Source organism: Colossoma macropomum, unplaced genomic scaffold (assembly GCF_904425465.1).
Source record: "Colossoma macropomum unplaced genomic scaffold, Colossoma_macropomum, whole genome shotgun sequence".
NCBI classification, from domain to species: Eukaryota; Metazoa; Chordata; class Actinopteri; order Characiformes; family Serrasalmidae; genus Colossoma; species Colossoma macropomum.
Window position 1 is genome coordinate 17,753,399 of NW_023494797.1, and position 23,878 is coordinate 17,777,276.

At 41.0% G+C, this 23,878-nt stretch overlaps 1 protein-coding gene across 1 annotated transcript in view; it reads right to left on the reverse strand.

The window, feature by feature from the left end:
• LOC118817629 (T-cell immunomodulatory protein-like) overlaps positions 1-23,878 on the reverse strand; it is a gene marked incomplete at its 5' end in the record, with an annotated part of 88,126 nt that overhangs the window by 42,182 nt on the left and 22,066 nt on the right. Inside the window, 2 exon segments of the mRNA XM_036584460.1 lie at positions 14,986-15,064; positions 22,403-22,446. Of these exon segments, the coding sequence (XP_036440353.1) occupies positions 14,986-15,064; positions 22,403-22,446 (123 nt within the window).

The window sequence follows — 23,878 nt, forward strand, 5'->3', positions numbered from 1 at the left end:
AAAATGTGCCTTAACGTTTGCACACGCCATTTTTTGTTTTATATTTACCCCCAATACATTAAATTCCACAAATTGAATATATTAATTGTGTATTAATACAGAATATATACTAATACATATACATTAATAGAGTAATTGTGTATTAAAATGTGCAGAAGTGTGTTCTTTGTAGAGGATGGGATTTGACCAGGGGTGCCCAGACTTTTGCATAAGACTGTATATCGTAAAACATCTTCAGGTTCTGAGCACTGTGTGCAGATCTGATCTGTAAAGCGTGAAGTTTTGTCTTCTCTTACACTGAAGCTGATTCTGAGTGCAGCTGTACGACTACATGAGTAAGCTGGACTGTGTGGTCCTGTGGGATGTGTTGGGGGGTGGGGCGTCACTGCAGCTGGCCTGGCTGCTCCTCTCGCGCTTGGCTAGCTCAGCTCAACTCTTTGTGTCCAGAGAGCGAGACTGGAAGCTCAAATTTGGACACCACAGTGTGTGTGTGTGTGTGTGTGTGTGTGTGTGTGTGTGTGTGTGTGGTGAAAAAGATCACTGTTGCTAGCAATGCCAACCGACCATACATCCTCCCACAGAGAGGATAAAGCACTGCCTTTATATACAGGCCTTCAGATATAAACTCTATACAAAAAAGCAGGACTGGACTTTATTGTTTATTTGTTTTTATTGTTTATTTGTTTATTGATCGAGAGGCAGATCGACATTAGTGGCCCGAACTGAAGGACTAGCACTAACTCTGATACTCATAGTTCGCCACTGTTATTATTACATACAAGTTATATATACATGCACTATGTTGGCTGAGAAGACCCAACAACCTGCAAATAAAATACGAGCTGCAAACTCAGGAAGCACTTTCATCAAAATGACGACACAGCGTTACATTTCGCAAACTGACTGCAAATCACTGCCGGAAGAAAACCTTGCACCTCCAAAATGTTAACTTTACAGGAGAGGGAAAAACCTCACTTTACTTTTAATGTAAGTCAATGGAACCAGAGTTTTTTTCCAAGTTGATTTGGGTCGTTTCTTTTGGTCCGTTCATCGTGAAATTTACATATGATGTAAAGAGTAACAGACATTTTCAAAAGATGTCAAAAACTGAAAAATGACCAAAATGGAGATCTGATGTTTTCTTCCAACAGCAGCGAAATACAGAAAACACATGCAACTTCAGAAACGCTGATAAGCCAGTCACAACACAGCGGAGGTGTATCTGGAGGACATTCAGAGGACGGAGACACTCAGACGTTTAAACTCTATGCAGCTCAAACATTCACCGGTAAAAGTAATTTAGTTTTATTTGAGCAGATTAATATCACTGTACTGTAATGGGGGTTAGCTGTGGAGTTTAACTGGAAAGGTTTAACCAGTAATACCAGAGTAACGACCACAGCACAGCTATGACATCTCAGATAGCAAACTAGCCAGACAGGTTACCAGGAACTGTGAGAGTCCACGTGTCCGTGGTCTTCACTACTTCTGTCAGTGACTTTCCATCATAGTTATTCCACTTCGAGCCGTTTCTGAAGTTGCCTGTGTTTCTGTATCTGCAGCACGTTTATTAGTTTGCGAAGTGTTTTTAATTGCACTATTAATAAGGGACTTGTCGGCCACTGTAATGCATACATACTATATAAATGATGGACAAAAACCTCAGATCTCCATTTGTGTTTTTTTTTTTTTACTTTTTCCATACTTTGAGTATTCCTGTTACTCTTCGCACTGTGCTAAAATCTCATATTGAGCAGAGCAGCTGAAATTGTCCAAAATTACTTGGAAACAAATGTAGAAAATATGTACATTTATACAAAATCTCAAATTTGAATGGAACCTAAGAAACACCTCCCTTGTACTTCTACTAACTGGCCACTTTAATGGAAACACCTACCTTGTGCTTCCACTCACTGGACACTTTATCAGAAACACTTACCTTGTACTTCCATTAACCGGCCACTTTATCAGAAACACCTCCCTTGTACTTCCACTAACTGGCCACTTTAATGGAAACACCTAGCTTGTGCTTCCGCTAACCGGCCACTTTATCAGAAACACCTCCCTTGTATTTCCACAAACTGGCCACTTTATTAGAAACACCTCCCCTGTACATCCATAACTGGCTCTGGAAATACTGATAATACTAAAAGATACAAATACTGGTACGAACAGCTACTACAGCACTGACACTAATAACAGCGTCACTGCAGCGAAGTGCAGAAGGTGCGTCAGGTCAGGTCTGCAGATCCGTATCTGTGCGTGTTTCTCACTGTGGCGTCGCGGGGTTTTCTCACTCTGATGCTGACAGTCCTCCGTATTCATTTGGTTAATTACGGAGAACCTGCTGAAGCCCCATATCGATCTCCAGCCTCATACAGCTCTCCATCCCTCCTCCCCCTCCAGCCTCCACTTCACCCTCCCTCTCCGCTCCGTGGGGCATCTGTTCTCTTTTATTCCTTCACTGCTGCCTCTGAAAATGAACCCCGACTTGTTTTCTCAGACGATTTCCGCTCGCAGATTTTACTGACTCTGATTCAGTGACATAAAAGCGTTTATACTTACAGCTAGACAATCACACCACACGACACAGCTCAACACACAACTATACAACACAACACAACACTGCAAATACAGAAACACAATACAACAAACAATACAACACAATAGATAACCATACCACACAATACGACTCCACAAACAACTATACAGCACCATAAATACAGGACACAACCAACAACCATACATCACAAACAACTTCACAGCACACGACATACAACCGTACAACACAACTCCACAACCATACAACACGATACAACTCCACAACCATACAACACAATACAACTCCACAACCACACAACACAATACAACTCCACAACCACACAATACAACTCCACAACCACACAACACAACTCCACAACCATACAACACGATACAACTCCACAACCACACAACACAATACAACTCCACAACCATACAACACGATACAACTCCACAACCACACAACACAATACAACTCCACAACCACACAATACAACTCCACAACCACACAACACAACTCCACAACCACACAACACAACTCCACAACCATACAACACAATACAACTCCACAACCATACAACACAACTCCACAACCATACAACACAATACAACTCCACAACCACACAACACAACTCCACAACCACACAACACAATACAACTCCACAACCATACAACACAATACAACTCCACAACCATACAACACAATACAACTCCACAACCACACAACACAATACAACTCCACAACCACACAACACAATACAACTCCACAACCACACAACACAACACAACTCCACAACCACACAACACAATACAACTCCACAACCACACAACACAATACAACTCCACAACCATACAACACAATACAACTCCACAACCACACAACACAATACAACTCCACAACCACACAACACGATACAACTCCACAACCACACAACACAATACAACTCCACAACCATACAACACAATACAACTCCACAACCACACAACACAATACAACTCCACAACCACACAACACAATACAACTCCACAACCACACAACACATACAAACTCCACAACCACACAACACAATACAACTCCACAACCATACAACACAATACAACTCCACAACCACACAACACGATACAACTCCACAACCACACAACTCTCCACACCACAACCACACAACACAACTCCACAACCACACAACACAATACAACTCCACAACCATACAACACAATACAACTCCACAACCACACAACACAACTCCACAACCACACAACACAATACAACTCCACAACCACACAACACAATACAACTCCACAACCATACAACACAATACAACTCCACAACCATACAACACGATACAACTCCACAACCACACAACACAACTCCACAACCATACAACACAACTCCACAACCACACAACACAATACAACTCCACAACCATACAACACGATACAACTCCACAACCACACAACACAATACAACTCCACAACCATACAACACAACTCCACAACCATACAACACGATACAACTCCACAACCACACAACACAATACAACTCCACAACCATACAACACGATACAACTCCACAACCACACAACACAATACAACTCCACAACCACACAATACAACTCCACAACCACACAACACAACTCCACAACCACACAACACAATACAACTCCACAACCATACAACACGATACAACTCCACAACCACACAACACAATACAACTCCACAACCACACAACACAACACAACTCCACAACCATACAACACAACTCCACAACCACACAACACAATACAACTCCACAACCATACAACACAACTCCACAACCATACAACACAATACAACTCCACAACCACACAACACAACTCCACAACCACACAACACAATACAACTCCACAACCATACAACACAATACAACTCCACAACCATACAACACAATACAACTCCACAACCACACAACACAATACAACTCCACAACCACACAACACAATACAACTCCACAACCATACAACACGATACAACTCCACAACCACACAACACAACTCCACAACCATACAACACAACACAACTCCACAACCACACAACACAACTCCACAACCATACAACACAATACAACTCCACAACCATACAACACATACAACTCCACAACCATACAACACAATACAACTCCACAACCATACAACACATACAACTCCACAACCACACAACACATACAACTCCACAACCATACAACACAATACAACTCCACAACCATACAACACAATACAACTCCACAACCATACAACACGATACAACTCCACAACCACACAACACAACTCCACAACCACACAACACAACTCCACAACCACACAACACAACACAACTCCACAACCACACAACACAATACAACTCCACAACCACACAACACAATACAACTCCACAACCACACAACACAATACAACTCCACAACCACACAACACAACTCCACAACCACACAACACAATACAACTCCACAACCATACAACACAATACAACTCCACAACCATACAACACAATACAACTCCACAACCACACAACACAACTCCACAACCACACAACACAATACAACTCCACAACCATACAACACGATACAACTCCACAACCACACAACACAACACAACTCCACAACCACACAACACAATACAACTCCACAACCACACAACACAATACAACTCCACAACCATACAACACAATACAACTCCACAACCACACAAAACAATACAACTCCACAACCATACAACACAATACAACTCCACAACCACACAACACAACTCCACAACCACACAACACAATACAACTCCACAACCACACAACACAATACAACTCCACAACCATACAACACAATACAACTCCACAACCACACAACACAACTCCACAACCACACAACACAACTCCACAACCACAAAACACAACACAACTCCACAACCACACAACACAATACAACTCCACAACCATACAATACAACTCCACAACCATACAACACGATACAACTCCACAACCACACAACACAACTCCACAACCACACAACACAACTCCACAACCACACAACACAATACAACTCCACAACCATACAACACGATACAACTCCACAACCACACAACACAACTCCACAACCACACAACACAATACAACTCCACAACCACACAACACAATACAACTCCACAACCATACAACACAATACAACTCCACAACCATACAACACGATACAACTCCACAACCACACAACACAACTCCACAACCATACAACACAACTCCACAACCATACAACACAATACAACTCCACAACCATACAACACGATACAACTCCACAACCACACAACACAATACAACTCCACAACCATACAACACAACTCCACAACCATACAACACAATACAACTCCACAACCATACAACACAACTCCACAACCACACAACACAACTCCACAACCATACAACACAATACAACTCCACAAACATTTAACACATCACCACAAATACTTATATAACATAATACAACTCTATAACCAGATAACACAACTCCACAAACACTTATACAACACAATACAACTCCACAAACACCAAAACACTCATTAGGGCTGCAGTTTCAGACCCACGCAGACCTCTAACTGAACGACAGGTCAACGGCCACAGTCACTGCGTCATTAGCATAGTGCTAATCGGTCGGCTGTTTGCTTTAATTTATTATCATTTTTGACTGACGCTCTGCTTCAACCTCAGGAACCAAAACCAAACTTCAGCTTTACTTTCTCTGATAAAAGAAGCAGTTTTTTCATCCTGCAGGGATTCGGTCCCCAGAAAGAGGTACACACACACACACACACACACACACACACAGGCTGCTGTCACAGTGGGGCTGGTATTAACATTGCAGCTGCTGATTCAGAGTGTCTGTCTGGATCGATCCGTAACCTGTGAGCTCTGAAAGAACTCCCTCACTGCCACTCACAGCAGCAGCACCGCACTGCACTCACTGCATAATAACCACTGCAGTCTCCCACGGAGCTGCTCCACGCCACAGCCCTCTCACATTCACTCTCAGACGGAAAGCATGGCTGATCCGTCTGCACTTCTTACTCACATCTCTAAAAGCTCTTATATTTAAACGAAAACAATTTGTGTTTGTTTTCACAAACAAGCGAACGGATAAATAAAAAACCGCTTCAGACTTCAGTCGCTCTCTTACCGTCACTCTCATGCTTCAACCATCTAAAACCTTCACCTGGTTCACTGCAGTTTCAGCGAATCCCTCCGTAAATAAAGTAAATACTTCTTAAAGCTTACTTAAAGTAAAACTCTGAGTGTTAGTAGAGGAGCCTGACAGCCTGTTAGTGTCTGAAAGAACAGCTGTTTGTATTTTTGGAACAGAATTTTTTGTTATTATTTTTGTGCATGTTAACTCTTTCATTTACATACACACAGAACACCAAAACAGCTCCACTTACTATATAGGTGCACTTTGTAGTTCTACAGTTACAGACTGTAGTCCATCTGTTTCTCTGATACTTTGTTAGCCCCCTTTTACCCTGTTCTTCAGTGGTCAGGACCCCCATGGACCCTCACAGAGCAGGTACTATTTGGGTGGTGGATCATTCTCAGCACTGCAGTAACACTGACGTGGTGGTGGTGTGTTAGTGTGTGTTGTGCTGGTCTGAGTGGATCAGACACAGCAGTGCTGCTGGAGTTTTTAAACACCTCAGTGTCACTGCTGGACTGAGAATAGACCACCAACCAAAAATATCCAGCCAGCAGTGTCCTGTGGGCAGCGTCCTGTGACCACTGATGAAGGACTAGAGGATGACCAACACAAACTGTGCAGCAGCAGATGAGCTATCGTCTCTGACTTTACATCTACAAGGTGGACTGACAAGGTAGGAGTGTGTAATAGAGTGGACAGTGAGTGGACACAGTGTTTAAAAACTCCAGCAGCACTGCTGTGTCTGATCCACTCAGACCAGCGCAACACACACTAACACACCACCACCACGTCAGTGTTACTGCAGTGCTGAGAATGATCCACCACCCAAATAGTACCTGCTCTGTGAGGGTGCATGGAGGTCCTGACCACTGAAGAACAGGGTAAAAGGGGGCTAACAAAGTATGCAGAGAAACAGATGGACTACAGTCTGTAACTGTAGAACTACAAAGTGCACCTATATAGTAAGTGGAGCTGATAAAATGGACAAAGAGCGTAGAAACAAGGAGGTGGTCAGAATGTTATGCATGATCCGTATATGTGTTCATACGTCATCACTGCGAGATCAAATCCTCGTGTATCCATTTTCATTTTTTTTAAACACAGTGTAACGTAAGTCTAGTGACAATATATAATATTCAGAAAAGAGGATATTGTTGATTGCAGTGTTAAGCTGCTGCAAATACACTATGTGGGCAAAAGTATTGGGACACCTACACATCACACCTACAGGACCTTTTATGAATCCCATTCTAAATCCATAGGCATACATAGGAGCTGGTCCCCCTTTGCAGCTCTAACAGCTTCCACTCTTCTGGGAAGCATCTACAAGATGTTGGAGAGTCTGTGGGAATTTCTGCCCATTCATCCGGAAGAGCATTTGTGAGGTCAGACACTGATGTTGGACGAGAGGGTTTGGCTCACAATCTCCGTTCTAGTTCATCCCAAAGGTGTTGGATGGGGTTGAGGTCAGGGCTCTGTGAGGGCCAGTCAAGTTCTTCCACACCAAACTCACCCAGTCAGGCCTTTATGGAGCTGCTTTGTGTACTGGGGCTCAGTCATGCTGGAACAGGAAAGGTTCTTCCCCAAACTGTTCCCACAAAGTTGGAAGTGTACAATTGTCCAGAATGTTTTGGTGCTGAAGCATTAAGATTTCCCTTCACTGGAACTAAGGGTTCTAGACCAACCCCTGAAAAACAGCCCCATATCATCATCCCTCCTCCACCAAACTTTACAGCTGGCACAGTGCAGTCACTGCCAGTGTTAGCCTTGCAGTCTCGATAGGCTATGTGCTTAATTTTATCCATCTGTAAGCAATGGGTGTGGCTGAAACACCCAAACTCAATAATTAGGAGGGGCGTCCTAATACTTCTGCCCATATAGTGTATGTACTCTTACTGTAAATAAGTATTATCTGTGAATTCATTCAAATAACAGTGACACTATCAAATGGAAATAAAATTCCCATTAAAAAACACCATGACTGCTTAACCTCACACTGTACATATATGGAAAATATTACAGTTCTTCTGGTTGCCATGGCAACCCAGCACGCTTAAAATCAATACTGATTTCCAGCTGTTCAAGGCAGATTCAGTATTGTGGTTGTTTCCAGTCTGTTCTATGCAGTTTCACTACTATGGCTGCTCTTCAGCTTTGCTGTAGGATTGAGGGGGTGTCGCCCCTCCAGGTTTAGTTTCAGAGGACCAATGACGCGAAGCCCCCCCGCATTTGGCGCCTGTGCCGACAGTGACGATACGCTCTTCACTGTAATCTTAGACCACACAAACACTCTTCAGAGCAGGGAGTGACCAGAACATCATCACTGACCTTTATCTGAAACGCTCTGGCCAGGGTTTATCAGCAATATACCAACCTGCGCACCTGTCGGCAGGTGATAAAGCGGACGGTAAGAGTGGTGTGTGTGTGTGTAAACACGTGTATGTGTGTGTATGTTTTCTGCAGTTGATTCTCTTTATGCTTATAGACCCTCTCCCTTAAAAATAGTATGATCTCCAGGGAGTCTTTAGCCGAGTTTACACTCGTTTCTGTTTCTCAGTGAGCTGCACTAGAAAAATAGCAGCTAATTTTAGTGGAAATGTGTGCCCTGTTCACCGTGTGCTGTTATCATAGTCTAAAAATATGAAATATAATAAAACTATAAGACAGATAGTCTTGGCCATGCATTAGAATCTCGTTCCCATGCCTTACTAAGTAGTGGCCACGCATTAGGATCTCACTCCCATGTGTTACTAAGTCGTGGCCATGACTTAATTATCTTGTTCCCATGCCTTGCTAAGGGGTGGCCATGCATTATTTTTATTTATACAGGATGTCCCCAGCAGGGCTCCATATAATTCAGTTCATTTTCACTTCATTCAATTTACTTTGATTATGATTCTTTAGGAAACAATTCAATTCATCATGATATCTAATATTTGACTATGATTCGATTCACTTACAAAATGATTCAGTGCATCATGACATCTCAAATTTCGCTACAGTTCAATTAATTTATAACATGATTCAACATATAATGACAGCTAACATTTTAGCACAACTTGATTCACTTACGATTCTTTTTGAATTGATTCAATGACGAAATGGCTCGGTTCGGTTCGATTTCACCACAATTCAATTCACTCATGAAACGATTTAACAAATGATGAAATCTCCCATTTTACCATGATTCGATTCACTTACGGCATAATTCAATGCATCATGAAATCTCAAATTTCACTATTATTCAAATCGCTTACAAAGCTATTTATTGCACCCTGAAAGCTCCGATTTCATCATGATTTGATTCACCTAAATTTTTTCAATGCATCCTTAGATTCCTACATTTACCAAGATTCAATTCACTTACAAACTCTTGAGAAATGATTCAGTGCAACATGAAATAAAAGTGCTTCACCCTGATTTGATTCACTAATGAATGATTCACTGCATCATAAATGCTTACATTTCATTCTGAAGGTTTGGATTTTTTTTTTTTTAAATACATAAACTACTGACAAACTACTTTCACACTAGTGGAATAATAATAATAATAATAATAATAATAATAATAAAAATAATAATAATACACTGAGCTTTAACTTTGATCATTACACCTGCAATAAGTCTGAAGTGTTTGGATCTTTTTAAATATGATTGATAATAATAATTATAATACTCTGAATGATGCTGAATCACCACCTTCAGATTCTTACAGCCCACAGTCACTGTTCTTTCTGCTCCTTTAGCTGTTTTGGGACCTGTGTGTTTGACCCTTCAGCCCCAGTCCTCTCCTTTAGCGCTGATTTGAGTCCAGTGGCGGTCAGCTCAGAGTTCAGTAGTAAAACTAATCTGTGAGCCGAGCCCCTCTGGCCGCGCTGCAGACGCTACGTGACCAGGATTGATGAGAGCTTATCGTTCTGCAGGAAACTAAAGCCCAGTTCGGGTTACAGCTTCTCGTGTTTTATCAAAAGCATCCGTGTTATTTTTCAAACTTTGGGGAAAAGTAAATGCCCCTGTGACCGGCCTTTCAAATGAACACGGTCAGTCCCGTCTGACCACAACTTCAGAAGACCGAAGATACAGGAAGTTGTGCTCTTTCCTGTCTCCCTTCACGTTTGAAATGTTTGGCTTGTGTGATGAGACTTTGCTGTCAAATCAGAGGAAGTTCATCATAACACAGAAAGACTGAGAGAGAAAACACAGAAACAGAATTCACTCCACACTCGAAGATAACCACCACAAGAAGAACGTTTTTGGAAAGATGCTACAGAGGAACCAATTTTGGAGCCCTAAAGAACCTTTCGACAGGCAGCTCTTTAAAGAACTATGTTTATGTGATGGTAAATAACCCTTTTAAAAGTTTCCACATAATGTAAAGGTTCTACACCAACTAACGGTTCTTCCCAGAACCGTACAGCCAAGCCAAGAACCACTGAGGAACCTTTATTTCTAAAGAAAAACAAATAAGGCGTTGAAAATTCCCTTTTGCAGAAACATCAAGTTCTGTCTTTCTACCACAACACTGGGGAGAACAGGCTGAAGCTGTCATGCACTGTTGGATATTTAGAAAGCACACAAAGGGTTCTTTAGAGCGATGCTGTAAGAGAACCACTTTTGGTTCCCTAACGAACCTTTCAGGTTCAGTAAAGAACCATTTTGTGTAAAATGACCGGTTACTTTCTTGGGGCAGTCGTGGGCTGGAGGTTAGAGAACCAGCCTTGTGACCGGAAGGTCGTTGGTTCGATCCCCTGAGCCGACAGTATGTGACTGAGGTGCCCTTGAGCAAGACACCTAACCCCCAACTGCTCCCCGGGCACTGTGGATAGGGCTGCCCGTCGCTCTGGGCAAGTGTGTTCACTGCCCCCTAGTGTGTGTGTGGATTAAATGCGGCGGTGAAATTTCCCCATTGTGGGATTAATAAAGACTAACTTTAACTTTTTCAGCTGAAGTTTTTGCACTTTTTACTCTTTTGGTGAAAAACAGAAAATGCACTTTTGATCACTTCCAAACGGAAATATTTGGGGGCCGAAATCCCTAAATTATAAGGTTGCGCCGCTCAGCTGCCCTTCAAACTGAGTATTTCATAACGGACAGCTGGAAACGATCCAAAACCTGTAATAAATCATGGTAATTCAATGCAGAATAAATGAACAATTTCTTTATGTTAAGTTACCTTTTCAGAGCTGCTGTGACGACAAGCACACAGGATGTGATGGATTCAGTCACAGACAAACTAAAACTCGAAATAAAAGCTCATGCTCATTTAGATTCCGCCTCTGAGTCAGAAGGACAGGAAAAAAAAAACAGAAAAAAGGGAGATATTGAAGTTCACAGACGGTCCGCTTGCTCCCTCACTATTGAGGGATTACTCAATAAAAGAAGCGGGCCTTAACGGACATCGCTGGAGACCCTCATACAGGCAGCCGAGCGGACTTTTAAACCCGCCATATAATTCATCTCTTTAAAAAAAGAAATCTCCATTTCTCTCCTCTCGCACGGAGCGGCGGCCCCCCAGATCTATTATTTCCAGTTATCTGAAAATAATTCCTGTCCTTTTAGCCCTTCAGTAATTCATCTCTGGAATGGCTCTGTCACGTCTCCTGGACTGTGCTGGAGGATATTAACTGCTCTTCTTCATCTCAGCTCTCTCAGACCCCCCAACACAGCGCCGGCCCTCCCGGGTCACGGCCACCTCCGGGCTTCAAAAGACACTTCGCAGGTTACCCATAAAACAAAACGGATTAGCCTGCCGACATTTCCACGCCAAACCCATCCGCAGCCGAGCCCTCGTTACTCTCCACAGCTTTTCTTCTGAAGCTTCGCAAGGTAAACGGAGCTGAGGTCACCCTTTCCTCACTGTCGCACCGTCCGAAAGCTGGTCAAGAGGATAACCTCGAAGAGCGAAATGGACGCGTCTGTTTCTACGCCTCGTCAGGACGTGCGGCATTTATACATGCAGTTATATGCGAAAGTTTGGGCGCCCCTGGTTTATTAACACTGGTTATGGTTGGTTCTGCTGATTTTCCAAGCGACGATAAGTGAACGCATCCTCTCCGGCCTGTACGAGAGTATTTGCACAGGCCCTTTTTTTGCATTTATCCCCCCAAAATGTTAAATAAACAGCAAATAAACCGTAATTGTGCATTAAAATGTGCAGAAGTTTGTCTCTGTAGAAGATGTGTAACTTACTTTCACTTAGAAAATCAACACAACACGTCATTTGACCAGGAGAACCCAAACTTGCATACAACTGTATATGAGTACTTATGTGTAATAATAACAGGCTCCATGTGTTTTGTATATATGTATGTAATAATGATAATATTATTCACTACCAATAATTAATTCGTTTAAGTTTTGGGCTCTAGCTTATGACATTTCAATCTACACTGCGTGAGTTATTACTCTATGTTTTAAATGACATTTTTTAATATAAATCTGAGTATAAAAACAGGGCAAACCATCCATTTAACCATTTAGCTATGCAGAAACATTGAATTTATCACACAGAAGTTCAGCAGAACTCCCTAAGACTGATAACGGACTAATAAGGCTGCAGTTTTAAGCCAATTTACAATAACAGACGTTATGAATAATGTCATTTTTAGAGAACACAACCCTCCCTGAACACATGATGTCCCTCAAAGGGGAGTTTTGTAGATTTTAACTTGCAACTGTATGAGTACTTATGTGTAATAATAACAGGCTCCATGTGTTTTGTATATATGTATGTAATAATGATATAATGATAATATTATTCACTACCATTTAAAAGTTTGGAATCACTGATTTTACTCATATAAAAAATCTTTTGAAGATGCACGTATAAAATATTTATAATATAAAATATTTATACGATGAAACTCATAAGTTTCGAACAGTTTGTAGGAGGCTGTAAAAAGTGTTTACGACAAACAGAGCTTTAAGTGATTTCATGATAAGTGAAAAATCTTTGAGAATGAACATAAACAACATGACATCCAGAATGCCGACGATCAAAACTCGCTAATTTATAGTATTTACAGTATTTCACAGTATTTTTGTGACAAGAAATTCCAATAAACAGACAATCACAGGCTGTTATTTAATATCACCTCTATATTTCTTATCACTTCCAAAATTATGTTGTTTCTAAAGCACTTTACACTGAATAATTCATTCGTTTAAGTTTTGGGCTCTAGCTTATGACATTTCAATCTACACTGCGTGAGTCATTACTGAATGACTGTTATTAGTACGACAAGTGAGTCTAAACTTTTGAACGGTACTGCATGTATGACATTTACTGAACTAGAGGGGAGCACGATCTACATTTTGTCTGTTTTTAATAAATAAGTTAAATATTTTTTTTTAAGTATTTAAGAAAGATTTTTTAATATGCAAACAACCTACAAGTCTCAGCTACAAATCAAAACATAAGCTTTGTTTCCAGCACCATTTATAACCAATTCAGCCAAAAGCAGACGGGGCACCGCTAACAGTCGCAACAACGTCTAGTAAATCTACACAAAACAGAATTAATTCAGTGCAATTCTACGTTGTTTGAACCTGACGAGCTTTCCAACCCTGCTGCATTAAAAAATTAAAGCACAAAAATAAATATGAATAGTTAAAAGAGTCTGATATATGAATGTGATCGAGCTACAGTTTATTTACTTTATGGTTTATAAATCTCTCCGTTTTAAATGACATTTTTTAATATAAATCTGAGCATAAAAACAGGGCAAACCATCCATTTAACCATTTAGCTATGCAGAAACATTGAATTTATCACACAGAAGTTCAGCAGAACTCCCTCAGACTGATAACGGACTAATAAGGCTGCAGTTTTAAGCCAATTTACAATAACAGACGTTATGAATAATGTCATTTTTAGAGAACACAACCCTCCCTGAACACATGACGTGCCTCAAAGGGGAGTTCCATAGATTTTAACTTGGAAAAAACTAGCTACATTAATACACGCTGTGGCTCCTGAGTCGGGTGTCTGTTTAGTGATCTGGGCTGAAGTCATATGATATTAAGTTATGATCTTCAGAAGCATCTTTCCAAACGAAAAAGATGGATTTCTCAGGCTCTGACTGATCCATGTGGACCACTGTGACTGTGTGGGTTTGCACAGAGCTGAGAGGTCTGAAAGCAGTCAGACAGGAAGGCAGTGAAGCCCTGCTTTGAGCTGCTGTCACTGTGACGCAGGCTGCTCCGAGAGCCGAGCAGGAGAGTGTCAGTTTATCAGCACTCACCGGAGGCGTTCTTCAGGTAGCCATTAGAGTCCACCGAGGTGTACATGACATACGGGCCAGGCTGATTCACGCCGAACGGCTGCGGGGAGGAACACACACACACACATACACATATCAGCATGAGCACACACAGGAAGCACTAACACATTTAGGCCCAAACTATTCCCTCTGATTTTATGCACATTATTATATAAATCTGTTTATATAATATCTAGAGCTGCTGTTTTGATTATAGTCTACATTATCAACACCACATTAAGAGTTTAGTAGGGAAACCCAATAAAACCGAGCTCATCAACTGTGCGTTGAAAATCCACAGATACAGTTTATTGTCACAATCATTTGCAGGTAAATAAACCAGTCTAGTCTTCTAGGCCGGCAGCTCATCACAAACAGGCTCCCTTGTATTCAAACGTTCTAGAAAGTGAGGAGTCCTCAAACTTTCCACAGACAGCCTTAAGTCTGTGAGAACTTCAGCTCATGTTCTGCCAGATTCTGTCACTTTTCTCACTGGCCCGGTTGAGCGTTCCTGATCCCGGAGATCCCGGAGATCACAGAGATCCAGCTACATAAGCCAGCTCACAGCTTAGAGCTGTCAGAAGGCTTGGACTGCGACAGACTTCTCCAAACTAGAGCACAGCTAACACAAAAACTCTCAACAATACAGACTCTAAGAAAAATTCCAATAATTATTCCAACAAAATGTTTTTAAAAATAACGCTTAAATAATTGATATGACTGTCAACGGACTAATGTGTGTCAGATCTTACATTGTGCAAACTCAAACAGCAGAAATTCAGAAATAGTTAAATTAAATAGTATGAATATTAAAATTAATGTATAAATAACCCTGAAACTGAACAAAACAGCTGGATAACATGACGTTTCTCATCTCATCTCTGAGTGTAGGTTCCTTATGCAACCTTGTGCAGAATAAAGACTGTTAAAGATCATTAAATATATTTATCTGGGCTGTTTTGTTTACCATTTTTGCCAGTAAAATCACAAAATAACATCAGATAAATATAGACAAACATAAACACAGTAAAGTGTAAGAAGAATGTGTTCATTAGTAAAGTTATGAAGATGCAGGTTGGATGAACATCCAGGAACACAGGTTTGACAGATAAACTAGGTGTTGGATGGTGAGTGTAAATGCTGGACTTCCTCCAGCGAAGCTTTGGAAATGGTTAAGTGACACCATTAGAACTCATTTGCATTTAATGTCCAGTGTTTTTTTTTTTTGGAACAAATAATTCCCCCATTAAGACGTTTAAAAAGATGTTACTGTCAGTATTTTATCAGTGGGACTTTTGTTAATATCAATAAATTTGTGGAACCTTATTATCAGGCAAACGACACACATCGATCAGACATTACATTCTGACCACCTCCTTGTTTCTACGCTCATTGTCCATTTTATCACTTACTATATAGGTGCACTTTGTAGTTCTACAGTTACAGACTGTAGTCCATCTGTTTCTCTGCATACTTTGTTAGCCCCCTTTTACCCTGTTCTTCAGTGGTCAGGACCCCCATGGACCCTCACAGAGCAGGTACTATTTGGGTGGTGGATCATTCTCAGCACTGCAGTAACACTGACGTGGTGGTGGTGTGTTAGTGTGTGTTGTGCTGGTCTGAGTGGATCAGACACAGCAGTGCTGCTGGAGTGTTTAAACACTGTGTCCACTCACTGTCCACTCTATTAGACACTCCTACCTTGACGGTCCACCTTGTAGATGTAAAGTCAGAGACGATAGCTCATCTGCTGCTGCACAGTTTGTGTTGGTCATCCTCTAGTCCTTCATCAGTGGTCACAGGACGCTGCCCACAGGACGCTGTTGGCTGGATATTTTTGGTTGGTGGACTATTCTCAGTCCAGCAGTGACACTGAGGTGTTTAAAAACTCCAGCAGCACTGCTGTGTCTGATCCACTCAGACCAGCACAACACACACTAACACACCACCACCACGTCAGTGTTACTGCAGTGCTGAGAATGATCCACCACCCAAATAGTACCTGCTCTGTGAGGGTCCATGGGGGTCCTGACCACTGAAGAACAGGGTAAAAGGGGGCTAACAAAGTATCAGAGAAACAGATGGACTACAGTCTGTAACTGTAGAACTACAAAGTGCACCTATATAGTAAGTGGAGCTGATAAAATGGACAACGAGCGTAGAAACAATGAGGTGGTCAGAATGTTATGCCTGATCGGTGTACAGTAATGTTCAAAAAGACTCATTTATCAATTAGTATTTTAGTAATTAGTATCATTAATAATATTATAATAATATAAGAATGGAAAAGACACACAAAATACAAAGAAAGGATATTACAACCAGGAGTCGTAACAACAGTAACTTCAATGAGAATTTAAATATTATAAAGTTTTTACTGAAAGGTTTTTCAGGTCTTTAGGTCATTATTTCAAATTCTAAGAACAATAAACATTTAAATGGTAAATAAACCTGTGTTGTCTATTTATTGCAAATTGTCTATATTTATATATTTTGTCAAGGTATTCTTCGAAATATGAAATATGATGAATTCTGAAAGTATATCAGTCATTCCAGTATCATCTACCGGTCTGTTCATCACTCTGTACACATTTAACACGTCTTCCTTTTATTAATTTTTCATAAAATCTCCCCAGGAATAACTTGTCAGCTGTGACGTTGAACAGGATGAGCATACTAAGCATCCAAAAAACGAAAAAACCCAAGTATCTCCAAAATGGTAACTTCACCATAGAGGCCAAAAAGGTTCTTTTAATGTAAGATAATGTAAAAATATTTTAGTCTAAGTAATTTCGGGGGCATTTCTGTTGGTCCATTCATCATGAAACTTTACATAACATAAAGGGCAGCTGCTGAGCTCAAATGATGGAAAAAAAACAATTTGGACAGTGACGACGTCAGGGTCATTTTACACACTCATCTGCAGTCAAATAGGTTTTATATTGTAGAAAACATGAAATAAAAATTTTGAGCAGTAATGAATCTCAGTCAGGTCCTAAACATCTGAAGAAAGCCTCCATAAAAGCCTCAGTTACGCATTCCACCTACCACACAGACACTAATCCAAGCTAACACTAATGGGCAGCACAGCCTGGAAGAGCAGGAATGAATTTTTAAAGGTGAGTGTGTGTGTGTTACTGTGTGTGTGTTACTGTGTGTGTGTTAGTGTGTGTGTGTTAGTGTGTGTGTGTATGCGGGGGAGTGCTGGTAGAGATTGCAGCATGCAGCGTTGGTGTGACACGCAGAGAAGCAGTAAAGAAAGTTACACATAGAGAATTTGGCCCAGTCCCATTCCTTATTTTCGCCCCTACCCCTTGTTTTCGAGTGTTGCCCCTTGTAACTGAGTTACAGGGTAGTGGTTGAAATCTTCCCTCTGAAATGGGACCCTCAAATAAAAAGAGCATCACTTCATTAACAGCTACCAGCGCTGCTCTGTAGGCGACCCTGCCAGTCTGCAGTGACAGCAGAGGAGGGTAAAGTTCAGCTCCTCACTGCTGGGCTTTAGTTACATTTAGGGCATCATATGATCTTCAAAGAGGGGGGCAATTATTTATTATCACCCACCCCTAATTCTTCAGTGATATGAAGCTGAAGTCAGATATTCACCAGATTCTTGTTAGAATTTTCCCGTTCCACCTTAAATGGAGCAGAATTTACATGCTGGCGCTTCAGCCATCAGAACTGCTGGGCTATTTAAGGTGGAACGGGAAAGTTAGCTAGCAAGCTACTGAGACATTAGCATGCTAATAGTGATTTTTTATGCTTGTTATGAAGAAAATGACCAAAATACACTGAAATGACATTAAATCAAGATAAAATAATGGTTACTGTAAATTTTTAACAGAGAAAATTCTCACATTTGAGTGTTTCTTTGGTCTCTTGTTCAGCCATCTTACCGGTTTTTCTTTTTTCCCATAACTCTCTGTTTGGAGTCTCTGAAAAACCTCCGTTTGGAGGGTCATGTAGCCCCAACACTTCACCCCACCCCTCTATCCCAACAAGAATCAGGACACCCTACTCCTAGACGTGAACACGCAAAACAGAGGGGTAGGGCTGAGTGGTAGGGGGCGAGGGGTGAAATGGGATTAGGCCTAAATGTGCTTTAGAGCTCCACTAGTCTGTATAACACAGTGTAGGCTAAACACCAGAGCTTAGAGCGAACCCTTCTAAACCCTCCTGTTATCTTCAAATTTACTCCCATCCTTTACCCTCGGGGTCAGTTTGACCCCAGCAGTTTAAACTGGTGTGAACTATCAGTGGTTCTTACACTGTCACAGGTGTGATTATGTTAGTTTAGGGTTCTAAATCAGAGGGAAGCCAAAGATTCTAAAATTGCATGTTATACTGACCTTGATATGATCCAAAACAACCCAAATGTGTGTAAGCGTTGATATCTGTACGGAGCCCCGCTGGTGACATCCTGTATAAGTAAAAATAATGTGTGGCCAAGCTGTAGTAACGTGTGGGAACGAGACTTAGTAAGGTGTGGGAACGAGATCATGCCTTACTAAGTCGTGACCACACATTATTTCTGTTTATACAGGATGTCACCAGTCTTTATATTTCTTATATAGAAAAGCTCGAACTTTAGTGACATTTCATAAATAATATAAAGCTGCTTTAGTGACTGTTTACATGCAGATGAAACAGAGCTCAGAGTCTAAGATCACACCCAGGATTCTACTGCAGGTTTGGTAGATGAAGCTAAAGAACTGAGTTTCTCATAAAGCAGCTTTCTCTGAGTTTCCGTACCAACGTTTTTTTTCGTGATTTAATTGTAGAAAATTTTGCGACATCCACTGAAAAATATCTGACACACAGCTGGTCAGTCTGTCTGCAGCGTCTTGATCATCAGAAGAAATGGAAATGTACAACCGTGTTATCAGCATAGCTATGAAAACTACGTTTCCTAATGACATCACCTAGAGGTACAAAGAGAAAAGCAAAGGCCCTAAAACTGAACCTTGAGGGACTCCACAAGAAAGGCCAAACCTTTTTGATGAATGATTTCGATTTCCAAGTGAAACCATGAATTGTCTATTGTGATTTAAACCAACCCGGCATTCAAGACACTGGATTAAAAAGTGTACAGGATACTGAAAACACGTCATATATGTTAATTGCAACATATGTTAATTTTACGTTTATCCAGTGGTCCCCATTAAAGTAGGGAAAAGTCGTTAAATTTGAAGCAAATAATGATGTCAATCATTCATTTAGAGATGTTGAACACTGAATGGGGTCACATGGACCCCAAAGATCAGGTTAAGGAGACACTTTGGTGAAAAATCAGTTTACTGCCATCTCACCCCAAATGTAGACGATCAGCGAAGACACGTTTGGTGTCTAAATAGTATCAATACATGGAATAATAATCTTACATATGTCAGTGTTTATTTAAGCATTTGGAAGCCTCTCCTTTAGGATTAGCCAAACCAAGGAGACCTGGTTTGGCTAATCAATACCTCATTAAATTAAATTTAAAAAATGGACATTTCCATAGAATGACTCCATCCATCATCTAAACCGCTTATCCTTCTGGGTCGCGGTGGGGTGCTGGAGCCTATCCCAGCTGTCATTGGGCGGAAGGCAGGATACACCCTGGACAGGTCGCCAGTCCATCGCAGGGCAGACAGACAGACATACACAGTCACACCTAGGGGCAAACTCCACACAGAAATGACCCTGGTCACCCGGCCGGGAATCGAACCCAGGCCCTTCTTGCTGTGAGGCGACAGCGCTACCCACTGCGCCACCGTGCCGCCCATAGAATGACTCATTTATATATATATATAAATGATATCTGAATCCAAGCAATACATTTCAAGCTGTAAGTCTGTTAGTCAGGCAGAGCCATTTAACCTGACCTTCACTACTTCTACCAATAACACTACATTTCCCTGCTCGTGTCACATAAAGGTTACAGGTGCATAAAGATGAGTGTTGCCGTTCGCCGCCGTGTTCGCTCTTTAAAAGCTGAGCGTAAATCCTGTTTCTCAGACTTTCATCTGATGAAGTCTGTTCAGGCTGAAATGTCAGGACGATTTTCATCTGAAGAGTAAATAAAGAGGTTTTAGAAAGGGTGAAATGTCAGTGTTTTCCTGCTGCTCTGAGATGCAGATCACAGTGTGTCGTACAGCATCGGAGACCACAGGAGATACTGAACACCACACAGTCTGAGGCGAGTGCGGTGATTAAGGCCTGGTTAATTGGTGGGGTCTTTCCTTTACTTGTTAGCTGTATGAGCCACGCAGCACCACGGCTAAACTACGGACGCAAACTCACCACGCTTGTCCTGGCTGACTGACCGACCTGCGGTAAGGGGGGGGCCAGTATATTTGGCTGAACTATGGCTTTAAAAGCCCTCAGTGTGGGAGTATCAGTGTTTGATGGTGCTGTAGCTGTTTTATCTCTTCATTAAAGGAGATGACAGCTAATGAAGCGAGGTGTACGTGTTTTGTTCACTGTGCTGACGACGAGCTGTCAGTCTGTCAGATCCTGAGTCCGATAACCTGCACAGGCACCGGCTTAAAGGCATAACAGAGCACAAACCACAGCTACGCTCGGCACTGCACTGCAGTGAGGTTTCAGAATTGATCCTGTTTGGTATCAGACAACAAACTCTACACTAAAGGATGAGCTATAAGGTAAAAAGTGAACTAAACTACGCTATTAACGTTAGCTGAGGCGACACTCAGCCAATCTGTTTATCTTAAAGGGCCCACGTCCCACATTTTTCTAGCATTTTATTGATCTGATTTTATTTGAAGTTCACTTATGTGGTTTTATAAACCAAAATCAGTCGTAATTCATTTTTATAACAATTTTCCAACCTTGCTTTATCCCTTAGAACTGTTTTGGGTTCTGTGCCTTAAAGAATGATATAGGCAAATGAAGGACAGACTGAGAGAGGGAGAGTGACAAAGTCAAAGTGAAAGAGTTATAAAGGAAGGGAGAGGTAGAGAGAGTGAGATAAAGAGAAGCACAGGGATAGAGAGGGAGACAGAAAGTGATACAGGGATAGATAATGTTAGAGAGAGTGATACAGGGATAGAGATGAGAGAGAGAGAGTGATGCAGGGATAGAAAGGGAGAGAGAGAGTGATATAAGGATAGAGAGGAGAGCGAGTGATACAGGCATACAGAGTGATAGAGAGAGTGATGGACAGAAATCAGAGTGAGTGATGATGTATGAGAGAGACAGAAGGGTCGACAGATAGAGGGATAGAGAGATGGCTAAAGGACAGAGTGATGTTGACGGGTGAGTGAATGTGACAGAGGAAGAGGGTCCGACTGAAGACATCAAACCCCCCCCCAACAAACACACAGTCATAACAGAGGAACACACAGAAAGACAGGATGATATTAAGAGTGACGGACGAAGAGAGAAATACACTTACCTTCACTTTCTCAGGACAGTCATTAGAGCAGAGCCCACTGAGCACTGAGAGAGAGAGAGAGAGAGAGAGAGAGAGAGAGAGAGAGAGAGAGAGAGAATGTTATAATTACATGTATATGTCTCAAATGTATTTTGTCTTTTTAAAGTGAAGTTGAAAGATTTATATTTTTCATAAAAAAAAAAACTTTATAAAAAAAAATCCCTCGTTTTCATGTCACTACCGAAACACAAAGAGTTATTATGTAGGCCACAAATGTTATTTTAGCCACGCCCCTGCACTGTAGAGCAGGAAGTGAGGCTGCATCCCTGTCCCTCATGGCCACATGGTGAGCAGTTAGATCACATTGTTTTGAAGTAAATGTGTCCCGAAGTCTGAAAATCAGTGTGGAACATTAGAAATTGTCACTGCTGAAACACAGATTTTCTGCAGTTAAGTAACTTTTTAATGTTTTAATGAAAAATATGATGATTTTATGTGTGAACAGCTGGTCATGTACTAGCTAGTATTTTTGAGTTCTGCTCAAAATGAGCGAAAGTTGTCACTACTGAAACATTTGGTAACATTTCGGTAGTGATAAAATGAAACAGTCAATCATTTGTTTAAATAAAATAAATATAATTAAGGTGTAGGGTCACTCAAAGCAGAAGGACTTTAGTCTACAGCCCAAAACAGTTACAAGTCCACATTGGCAGAATAATCCATATTGTGTGTGCATATATATATATATATATATATATATATATATATATATATATATATATACACATATATATTTATCACTGCTGTCAGAACAAAACCTCGTATCTCCATTTTTGTAATTTTTCAGTTTTTGGCATAATTTGAAAATGCCTGTTGTTCTTTATATTGTGCATAATTTTTATGGTCAATGGACCAAAACAAACAGCCCAAAATGACTTGAAAAGATGTCTGGTTCCACTGACTTACACTAAAAGTAAAGTATGTTTTTCCCTTCTCCTGTAAAGTTACCATTTTGGAGATACTAGGTTTTCTTCTGACAACAGTGATATATACCACAATGCCATTTTGATTAGAATTATGTAAGTATCTATAAGTCTAATCCCAAACCTAACCTTAATTTAAACTTCAACAACCAAAAGAAATGTATTTGTATCTTAACTTTTACAAAAATTGACTTTTTATAAAAAGTACTTTTCAAAGACAGGAGAACTGTGTTGCTGCTGCAGCACAGTCCTGTTTTTCTCTGGTTTTACTACAAAGTCAATCAATTTTGTTGTAAAAGTGTACAAACACACCCACCCACACACACACCCACCCACACACACACACACACCCACACACACACCCACCCACACACACACACACTTCCTGAGATCACCGCTGAAAAACACACTCAGAGAATGAATATAAGGAAATTACATTAAAGCCACACTAATGCGATGAAGAACGACTCCGACTGTCTTTCCTTGACAAAAGCGAGTCTATTAGAGAGATAAT